General features: G+C 48.9%; 2 protein-coding genes across 3 annotated transcripts in view; both read right to left on the reverse strand.

Moving 5' to 3' along the window:
• The window catches only part of GCN1 (GCN1 activator of EIF2AK4), a 66635-nt gene extending 62787 nt beyond the window's left edge, over positions 1 to 3848 (reverse strand). For both annotated transcript variants that reach the window (XM_023204594.3, XM_023204585.3), the window contains exon 1: positions 3731 to 3848. In XM_023204594.3, the coding sequence (XP_023060362.1) occupies positions 3731 to 3748 (18 nt within the window). In that variant the 5' untranslated portion in view covers positions 3749 to 3848. The remainder of the gene's footprint in view (positions 1 to 3730) is intronic.
• Positions 3849 to 5739: 1891 nt separating this feature from the next.
• Positions 5740 to 10237, reverse strand: RPLP0 (ribosomal protein lateral stalk subunit P0). Its single transcript, XM_023204609.1, has 8 exons — positions 10109 to 10237; positions 9758 to 9859; positions 8327 to 8502; positions 8135 to 8222; positions 7880 to 8026; positions 7583 to 7768; positions 6354 to 6494; positions 5740 to 5976 (listed from the first exon to the last, which is right to left on the reverse strand). The coding sequence occupies exons 2-8, from the start codon at positions 9809 to 9811 to the stop codon at positions 5812 to 5814; spliced, it is 957 nt and encodes a 318-aa protein (XP_023060377.1). The 5' UTR covers positions 9812 to 9859; positions 10109 to 10237; the 3' UTR covers positions 5740 to 5811.
• Positions 10238 to 10767: the final 530 nt, after the last annotated feature.

The following is a 10767-nucleotide window of genomic DNA, read 5'->3' on the forward strand; positions in this document are numbered from 1 at the left end:
CAGCTCTGCCTTTTACTAGCTATGGAAACTTAGTCAAATAATGTCACTCCCCCTATCTTTAGTTTTTTCATCTACAAGATGCGGACAATAACAGTTACCTCATATGACTGTTACGGAGATTAAATGAGATTGTGTGTAAGGGGCGTCTACTCTCATCCCAAGCATAAAGTTGGCTACTACTACCAATAAGCCTGCAAGGGAGGCATCAGTATCCCCACTTTCTAGGCAATGAAGAAACCATCTCCAAGAGAGATGGTTAGAGGAAGTCACTGCTCAGAGTGGAGTTGAGAGCCATAGCACCTGCATTTTTGAAACTAACCTTGAAACCAAACAGGTCTATACACTGATGCTAACAAATCTTTAGCTTTCGACAGTCATTGAGTTACCACAGATGCAGTCCCCAGTGTAGGGACATAAGCATAAGACCCAGTGACTGGGGGCAGTTTGCAAACATCCCTGAAAAGATCTGCTCCTGAGCAATACTCTACAAGCTACCAAGTGGGCAGGTTGTGGATTCACAAGCCGTAGAGCAGGGCATGATAAGGCTCATGTAACTTAACAAAGTGGGGTCATCATCTTTTTCTTTTGAGGGTATTTCACAGGCAGGCCTTATCAGTAGCATAAGAGGCAAGTGTACACACAGAAATGAAACAATGCTGAGTTTTTCATGCTTAAATCCCTGCCATAATTCTATTGGCAACGTCCAAAACTGTCTTCTACGTAAATGATGTATTGTTTTAACTTTAAAATGTCTTTTGTTTTTGGCTGGGTGTGGTGGCTCACGTTTGTAATCCCAGCACTTTGGGAGGCTGAGGTGGGCAGATCATGAGGTCAAGAGATTGAGACTATCCTGGCTAACACGGTGAAACCCCGTCTCTACTAAAAATACAAAAAAATAGCCAGGCGTGGTGGCGGGCACCTGTAGTCCCAGCTACTCAAGAGGCTGAGGCAGGAGAATGGCGTGAACCCGGGAGGCGGAGGTTGCAGTGAGCCAAGATCACACCACTGCACCCCAGCCTGGGCGAACAGAGCAAGACTCCGTCTCAAAAAAAAAAAAAAAAAAAAAAGTATTTTGTTTTTATAGTCATAGATGCACATAGAGTCAAAACCAAAAAGTTCTGAGAAGTCTGCCATAAAAACCAGTCCCTTGCCCTCACTTTCCATGGACAACCCTTAGGTTGATCTGGTGGGTATTTGGGTAGTTACCTCCATATATCTAAGTATCTCTAACTACGGAGGTAACTTGCGCGTGCTTCTTGGTTTTTCAGTTTTGCTGCCTTTCCACCACAGCTCCCTTTCCTGCTCTGACCCCATCGCACACTCTCCCTATTTCCCCAGTGGAAATCCCCAGTTTCATAATATAGGCTAGGTAAGTAGTCAGTGATTACATTATATGTAAAGGGCATTCAACATCCATTTAATAAACTCTTATTCTTCCTAGCTTTTTTATGCCCCTGGTGTTAATAATTACCCTTTCCCACCATGCTTCAGTTTGACTTTTTTTTTAATCTGTTCTTATAAATAATTAAACCCCAAGCTTTTTGCCATTTGTCTAAATCTCAGTACATTTAGTCAGATCAGGTATTCCATCAAATTCCACCTTCCTAAGGAAATCTCTCCCAGTTTTCTGACCTGCCCCACTTAGGCATATGATCCTCTACAGCTGGGACACAGTTTATCACCCTGAACATGTACTTTCTTGTGTTTAGGTGAAGCACATCCTCCATTTTGTAAACTCCTTGCAAGTAGGAAAATGTTCTGGCCAAATACAGAATTCTAGGTTGAAATCATTTTCCTTTAGAATACTGAAGACAACGCCAGGCACAGTGGCTCACGCCTGTAATCCCAGCACTTTCGGAGGCCAAGGCAGGCGGATTGCTTGAGGTCAGAACTTTGAGACCAGCCCACCCAACATGGTGAAACCCTGTCTCTACAAAAACTACAAAAATTAGCCGGGCGTGGTGGCGCATGCCTGTAATCCCAGCTACTTGGGAAGCTGAGGCAGGAGAATTGTTTGAACCTGGGAGGCGGAGGTTGCAGTGAGTTGAGATTGTGCCATTGCACTCCAGCCTAGAGAGGAGTTCCGTCTCAAAAAACAAAATAAAATAATCTCAGGCCGGGTACGGTGACTCGCCTGTAATCCCAGCACTTCGGGAGGTGAAGGCGGGAGGACCACCTGAGGTCAGGAGATCGAGACCAGCCTGGCCAACATGGAGAAACCCCCTCTACTAAAAATACAAAAATTATAAAATACAGAAATATTATCATGCATCACCCAATGCAGTAGCCACTGGCTACATGCAGCTAACTGTGCACTGAAATGTGGCTGGTACAAGTGAAGAACTAAATTTTTTTTTTTTTTTTTTTGAGACAGAGTCCCGCTCTTGTTGCTCAGGCTGGAGCGCAGTGGCGCAATCTCGGCTTACTGCAACCTCTGCCTCTCAGTTCAAGTGATTCTCATGCCTCAGCCTCCTCAGTAGCTGGAATTACAGACATGCACCACCACACCCGGTTAATTTTTGCATTTTTAGTAGAGACAGGGTATTTGTCATGTTGGTCAGGCTGGTCTCAAACTCCTGACCTCAAGTGATCCACCCACCTCGGCCTCCAAAAGTGCTGGGATTACAGGGTGAGCCACCACGCCCAGCCAGAAACTGAATTTTTTTTATTTCATTTAATTTTAACAAACTTAAGTAGCCACGTGGCTGCCATACCGGACATTGCAGCTCTAGAGAAGATTCTTCCTCAAGTGAGTATCAATGTTAAACATTCAGCATGTATTCCCCTAACCCGCTCATACTAAGCTTTTCTTTCTAGGATTCAGTACAACATCATTTGAACATCAGCCACCTGCATACCAGAGTCTCAATAAATGTCTTTTTGAATGTTCAAGTTAAGTGGTCATTTTCTGGGTCTACTCATAAAAATCAATCCCATCACCCTGGAGACCCCAAATCAGCCCAGCTGTCCTTTACACACCTGTTTTTCCCCTGCCCCATAACAATGTCTTTTCACTTTAAACATAACCACAACTGGGTGGAGGAAAAGGTTTTCCCAAGTCCTTCCTGAATTACAAAGTACCCACAGGTAACACTCAAGGGTGACAAGACTCTTCCTGGGCAGGACACAGTTCTTTTCACTAACCCTGCATCTGATAACAACCAACATATATCAAGCCCTATTTTATCTCACTGAACCTTCACCACAACCTTTTAAGGTAAGTATTGTTTTAACCTCATTTTATAGATGAAAAGGCAGGCTTGGTGGGGTTAAGTCACATGTTTTGCACGTCACAGAAATCGACGAGCAGGAACTCAAGCCCAGATCTGTATGAATCCAAAGTCTACACTCAAAGAACATCTGCCGAATACAAAGTTTAACGAAGACTTGGCGTTGGCCCGGGGCTCACAGCCGGAGGGGTTTGGAGAGAAGTAGAGGCTCGGTAAAGTGAACTTTTGCAACTCCGGGGTCGGGCAAAGGCCCCGCCGAGCTCCAGCTGCCGAAGTCGTGGCGGGAGCCCCGGACTCCTCGAGCCCGCGGTCTGCCTGCGCCGCCCCGGCCGAGCCAAGCCCGCAGCCGTGAGAGTCCGGCCTGAGACGGCCCCAAGACTACGCCCTCCACAGCCACCACCCCCAGTGCCCCTAAGCCGAGGAGCTAGAGCGGCCCCACCCGACGGCCATCGTCCGCACCCAGTCCCTCGCCCCGTTGGCCCCGCAGCCGCCCGCCTCACCTGCGTGTCCGCCGCCATCCTGCCGGGGCTGATTCCGGAACCGCTTCCGGAGCGCTTCCGGGTCACAGCGAGGCCCACGCGGCAGGGTGAGGCCGGGAGGCAGCTGGGGCAGGGCCCCGGGCTTGGCGCCACCGGGCGGGACGGCGGCCGCTGCAGCCCGGGTAGCCGGATCACGGGCTTGAAGTTGGCCCGCGCCGGAGCCACAAGGCCTCCTCCCCAGGGCCCTCTCTTCAGCCCCAGGCGCCTCGTGGGAGACTAGCGCTTGTAACGTGGTGAGCCCGCGGTGTAACGCTACGAGCCCGCCTTGCAGCCCCTGACCCACTTCCAGCCCGCAGGGCCAGCCTTACATGGGCCTTTCCTGAGTGATGACTGCATTCTTAAGAAAAACAAGTGTTGCTTCCTAGATAACAGGAACTAAAAACTAGGTAAAAGAGTCAGCGAACTAGTCTTTTGTCCTCAGTTTGTAGTTCAGTTGAGGGATGACTTGTACAGGGTTAGCAAACATGGGTAGATAAGGAGATCGGGGAAGGTCAGAACTGAAGGAGGCCCCTGCCCTGGGGAAATGCTGGATGCCCTAGGCTGGGAGTTTTGAAGGCCACGGAGCAGGAGGCTACTTGCAGATGTGGCTGCAATTTAGAGAATAGGGTCCTCACAGCTTAGTTGTCGGTCCTGTTAGCAGTGACTTTCAAACCTTTGACACAGACCTAGTTAGAAGGAACCTATCATGTTCCGGCAGGTCTGTAAGTTAAATACAGGAATCACAACAAAGCACCTGTTCTCAGCAGATGCTTTCTCTTTAAATACTGGGGCCAAGCATGGTGGCACACGCCTGTAATCCCAGCACTTTGGTAGGCTGAAGTGGGTGGATCAACCTGATGTCAGGATTTCCTGACCAGCCTCCTCAACATGACGAAACACTGTCTCTACAAAAAATACCAAAAAAAAAAAAAAGGCCGGGTGCAGTGGCTCATGCTTGTAATCCCAGCACTTTGGGAGGCCGAGGCAGGCGGATCACGAGATCAGGAGTTCAAGACCAGCCTGGCCAGCATAGTGAAACCCCGTCTCTACTAAAAATACAAAAATTAGCCAGGTGTGATGGCACATGCCTGTAGTCCTAGCTACTTGGGAGGCTGAGGTGGGAGAACAGCTTGAACCCGGGAGGCAGAGGTTGCAGACAGCTGAGACCGCCATTGTGCTCCAGCCTGGGTGACAGAGACTCCGTCTCAAAAAAAAAAACCAAAAAAAAAAAAAAAAAAAATTTGCCAGGTATGGTGGCAGCTGCCTGTAATTCCAGCTTCTTGGGAGGCTGAGGCAGGAGAATCGCTTGAACCCAGGAGGCGGAGGTTGCAGTGAGCAAAGACCAAGCCACTGCACCCCAGTCTGGGCAACAGGGTGAGACTGTCTCAAAAATACAAACTGTTCACCACCTACTAATGAGTTGGAGCACCACCCAGTTTGAAAAACTGCTCTATGGGACTGGCCCTAGCATCCACCACATGCCTATCTCAGCTGACACTAAACCGACTCTACTGCAGTGGCCATGGAAATAGTAATTCTAGTCAACTGTGTCTAGAAAACCATACAGGATGTTTGGTAGCTTCATTTAGATACAAAGAGGTTACCCAAACATCAACACCTAAATACAAAGCTCTATAGTTTCACCATGGCTTTGGTTTCTAGCATATGGCACTATAAAGCCTCAAAATTAAGGGCCAGGCACACGGTGGCTCAAGCCTATAATCCTAGCACTTTGGGAGGCTGAGGCGGGAGGATTCCTTGAAGCCAGGAATGAGACCAGCTTATGCAACATCTCTACAAAATTAGTAGCTGAGCGTCATGGTGTGTGCCTGTATTCCCAGCTACTTGGGAGGCTGAGAGAGGAGGATCCCCTTGACCCCAAGAGTTTGAGGGTGCAGTGAGTTGTAGTTACACCACCACACTCCAGCCTGGGCAACAGCCAGACCCTGTACAAAAAGGGGAAAAAAGATACAAAATTAAGAGTCCAGAGACCTTTTAAAGAAGTAAGCCTTTATTTCCTTGTTTTGCAAATAAAGCTGGCTAAGTTGGTTGCTTTTTGGTGATTAGTCAAAGAGACCAAATCCCATATCCTCGTCCGACTCCTCCGACTCTTCCTTGGCTTCAACCTTAGCTGGGGCTGCAGCAGCAGCAGCAGGAGCAGCTGTAGTGGCAGCGGCCACAGGGGCAGCAGCCACAAAGGCAGATGGATCAGCCAAGAAGGCCTTGACCTGAAGGGGGGAGGGAGAAGTGGTCAAAATGGTCATCCACACTCTGCTACTACCCACCCTCCTGCCATGGTAGAGTTTAAGGAGCAACAATATTACAGTCAGTGTGAAGCCTTGCCTGTCAGAAGTGGCCCAAGCAGGACAGCTTGGGTATGGCCTAGTGAGGGGTGTTCCTAAGGCCCAGCTCTTGCCCATTAACCCCCTTTGGGTCTCTTGTCATTTCTCAAGTGAGAAACGCCTTCCCTGCCCCCCAACCTCTCAAATATCCTCAGAAAATTATCCGCTATATAAAATACAACTGTAAAGGCACTTTAGGCCACCATTTGTCACCCTAATTTGTCACAGTCAGGCCCACTGTGGTCCCGGTGGGATCCTTTTACCTTTTCAGCAAGTGGGAAGGTGTAATCCGTCTCCACAGACAAGGCCAGGACTCGTTTGTACCCGTTGATGATAGAATGGGGCACTGATGCAACAGTTGGGTAGCCAATCTGCAGACAGACACTGGCAACATTGCGGACACCCTGGGGGAGGGAAGATTTCATTTTACGTGAGATTCCCTACAGGAAAGGAAGTCCCAAGTAAAGCCTAGTAAAGAGAACCCTTGGCAGACAATAATTGCCAGGTTGGCAGCTCAGTCTCGAGAGGCCACTTCATCTCATACCAATTCAGATCCATCAAATGAATTTTGCCCTTATTCCAAACCCACGTGTTCTGTATACCATTATTGATGGCATTTACTTCCAAAGCCACTACCATAGTGAAAAGCATAAATGACTAACATAGCCATTGAGTTCCATGAACGAAAAATGTTCAACTATTTCCAGATGTGAATTTAATTCACTAGTCAAACTTTCAACAAATGAAGCTACCTCAGAGTAGCTAATAATATCTAATTATATACATTAATTTCAATTTATCATTTATCCAAGAAAAAACATTTTCTATCACTATTATTCATTATTTAAAAGGCATTTTTTTTTTTCTTTTTGAGACGGAGTCTGGCTCTGTCGCCCAGGCTGGAGTGCAGTGGCCGGATCTCAGCTCACTGCAAGCTCCGCCTCCCGGGTTTACGCCATTCTCCTGCCTCAGCCTTCCGGTAGCTGGGACTACAGGTGCCCGCCACCTCACCCGGCTAGTTTTTTGTATTTTTTAGTAGAGATGGGGTTTCACCATGTTAGCCAGGATGGTCTCGATCTCCTGACCTCGTGATCCGCCCGTCTCGGCCTCCCAAAGTGTTGGGATTACAGGCTTGAGCCACCGCGCCCGGCCTAAAGGGCATTGTTTTTTTAGACAGAGTCTCACTCTGTCACTCAGGCTGGAGTGCAGCGGCACCATGTCGGCTTACCGCAACCTCCGCCTCTTAAAAGGGCATTTTGATGGCAAAATTTGACAGTCTTATTCCTGGACCTAGAATAACAGCCAGTACTGTTCTAAGACTTTACATCCATTAATTCATTAACTCCTTCAACAATCTTATGTTGTTACTGACATTTTACAGATGAGGCAGGTAGACAGATGAAAACACAGTCCTTGGTTACAGGGACTCAGTCTGACCCTTGTCATGCTCTCAACCATCAGTGTAAGAGGGGGTAAGGCTGAGAGCATGTACCTCCAGGAAGCGAGAATGCAGAGTTTCCTCTGTGATGTCAAGCACTTCAGGATTGTAGATGCTGCCATTGTCGAACACCTGCTGGATGACCAGCCCAAAGGAGAATGGGGAGATGTTGAGCATGTTCAGCAGCGTGGCTTCGCTGGCTCCCACTTTGTCTCCAGTCTTGATCAGCTGCACATCACTCTGAACAAGGTAACAGTGGGGCAGTGAACACCTGGACGACCAACAGACCCATGGCCACTAAAAGCAGACCCCCATTTGCCTGGTTAGCACAGGCAAACCAGGTCCACTCACCAGGATTTCAATGGTGCCCCTGGAGATTTTAGTGGTGATACCTAAAGCCTGGAAAAAGGAGGTCTTCTCGGGCCCGAGTCCAGTGTTCTGGGCTGGCACAGTGACTTCACATGGAGCAATGGCACCAGCACGGGCAGCAGCTGGCACCTGATAAAGACAACAAACAGTGAGAAAAGACAACAAACATGAGAATGGTCCATTTTGCTTTAAGGAGCAACTACAAAATCTCTTTAGCCAACTCAATTGTCCCCTTACCTTATTGGCCAGCAACATGTCCCTGATTTCAGTGAGGTCCTCCTTGGTGAACACAAAGCCCACATTCCCCCGGATATGAGGCAGCAGTCTGCAAAGAGAAGTTTACGGGAGACGATCACCTTTCAGCACCATTCTCCAGGAAGAGGGAGACGGGCACTGGGGAGGGAGGACAAAACTGCCAGTGGAACTGACTTCTCCAGAGCTGGGTTGTTTTCCAGGTGCCCTCGGATGGCCTTGCGCATCATGGTGTTCTTGCCCATCAGCACCACGGCCTTCCCTCGAAGGGACATGCGGATCTGCTGCATCTGCTTGGAGCCCACATTGTCTGCTCCCACGATGAAACATTTCGGATAATCATCCAACAGTTGCTACAAAAAACAAGCCAGAGGCGCCAAGTTTAACAGGAAGAGGGAAAAAAATGCCAGGAGAAACTGAACCCCACAATTTGTTTCCATCTCACTCCCTTTCTTCTAAGCTTTTGAAGTCAGAGGGAGAGTGAGAGCTACGTTGTAACACTGCCAAACTGGATGACTGGTTTGCTGGGTATGAATGCTGAAAATCAGGTTTCTACATTCGATCAAGAGTTTTTCCTTTAATTTTTTACTTAGTTTTTTTTTTTTTATTTTTCCCAATTACGAGGCAGGTTTCCGATTCACTAAAATGGTTATCAGGATAAAAAAAGGAATGTTCCAAATAAGCTGGTCAAGAGGGCTAGACTCACAGCATTCAAAGCACAATGTTAAGCAAATAGAGCAACATTATTACTTGTTAAAAGAATCTAGGCGTGTATATCCGGATTGTTGTACAATTCTTTTGAGTTTTGTGTCTGAAAACCTTCTAAGTGTGGGAAAATGTAATACAAACTATGCTCTACAATGCTGCCTAATTGCTTAAGCGCAGTACAGTCAGCGTTTCTGGGCAGGGAAGACCCACCTCAAAGGCCATCCAAAAGTCACTGGACACTTAAGTTTCTTGACTGACAGGTCCTAAATATGCAACAACTTGCTTCCTTACAATGACTCATTACTGGCCTCAGACCTTCTCAAAGATGCAGTAAAAGTATAATGCGTGGCCAGGCGCAGTGGCTCACACCTATAATCCTAGCACTTAGGGAGACTGAAGCAGGCAGACCATGAGATCAAGAGATCGAGACCATCCTGGCCAACGTGGTGAATCCCCGTCTCTACTGAAAACACAAAAGTTAGCTGGGTGTGGTGGCGCGCCCCTGTCGTCCCAGCTACTTGGGAGGCTGAAGCAGGAGAATCGCTTGAACCTGGGAGGCGGAGGTTACAGTGAGCCAAGATCAAGCCACTACACTCCAGCCTGGACAACACATCGAGACTCGGTTAAAAAAACACAAAATAAAGGTATAAGGTGCACTCTTTTGGAAGCCAGACAGACCTGGATATGAATGCTGTCATCTTAGGAGCCACTTAACTTGCCTGAGCCTGTTTATCTACAACAGAAGGGACCTATCTCAGGAAATTGTTAACTAAACAGGATTTTCCCGAAAATGGCCTAATTCGGTAGCCGGTACTGAATAGACCCTCAGCACATAGCAGCTGACTGTCCCTATTTGCGCTGGGGCAACATGAGGGCAGAGGCGACCCACCCTGCACTTACGATGATCTTAAGGAAGTAGTTGGACTTCCAGGTCGCCCTGTCTTCCCTGGGCATCACGGCGGTGCGTCAGGGATTGCCACGCAGGGTTTAAAGACGATGTCACTGAGGAGAAATAGGGAGCTCAGGCCTGGTCACCCGACACCCATCCCCCGGTCCTGGGCCTACGAGGAGCAAGACACGCGCAACCGCCCGCCGGCTCTGCCTAGGGCAGCCGCCGCCATCTCGGGGCGTGCAAGCCGCCACCGAGGCCCCAGGCGGAACAGGATAGGACTCTATGTTCCCAAAAGCCCCCAAAGACCCCTCCATGCTTCCCGCTGACGCCCCAGGCGCCGATCTGGCTAGCAAACCAACCTCCCACGAGGACGCCTGGCAAGAGAAGGGCCTAGCGCCGGCGCGTGCATTTTATATGCGAACAAACTAGCCAATCAGAAACCGCGGATAGCGCTGCTGTCTATTGGCTGGAGCCATCGCCCGTCCGACAAAGCTGAACGAATACAGGCAACCATTGGATAATACCACTGCCACTCGAACCAACGGAAAGCCGCCTTTAAGTAGGGTCGTGAAGGAAGGCGCTGCCTAACGTTGGAGGAGCTTGCTCTGAGCTGCTGCCACCTGCGGGGCTGGAGCTGGAGCTGGGAATTCGGAGTCCCCAGTTCCCTCTGCCACCTGGCGAGCTCGGCAAACTGAAAGGCATGAGATGGAGCTGAGACGTAATTGCACATGCTTAGAAACAGAATGGTCTCTTGTGTTCTCTAGTTTGTTTTTCCTCCTACCAAAACAGAGGGATCTTTAAAATCTGGCCGGGCGCGGTAGCTCACGCCTATATTCCCAGCACTTTGGGAGGACGAGGCAAGTGGATCATCTGAGGTCAGGAGTTCGAGACCAGCCTGGCCAACATGGCGAAATCCGTCTCTACTAAAAATACAAAAATTAGCCGGGTGGGGTGGCACACGCCTGTAATCCCAGCTGCTCAGGAGGCTGAGGCAGGAGAATTGCTTGAACTCAGGAGC

The sequence above is a fragment of the Piliocolobus tephrosceles genome, chromosome 10 (genome assembly GCF_002776525.5).
Source record: "Piliocolobus tephrosceles isolate RC106 chromosome 10, ASM277652v3, whole genome shotgun sequence".
NCBI classification, from domain to species: domain Eukaryota; kingdom Metazoa; phylum Chordata; class Mammalia; order Primates; family Cercopithecidae; genus Piliocolobus; species Piliocolobus tephrosceles.

Excerpts from the sequence above, each read along its gene's own strand:
- RPLP0 (XM_023204609.1), bottom strand. The coding sequence starts at position 9,811 with ATGCCCAGGGAAGACAGGGCGACCTGGAAGTCCAACTACTTCCTTAAG. Across the intron at positions 8,027-8,134 it reads ACATGTTGCTGGCCAATAAG|GTGCCAGCTGCTGCCCGTGC; the intron begins GTAAGGGGACAA and ends TGTCTTTATCAG. Across the intron at positions 5,977-6,353 it reads CCTTCCCACTTGCTGAAAAG|GTCAAGGCCTTCTTGGCTGA; the intron begins GTAAAAGGATCC and ends TCCCCCCTTCAG.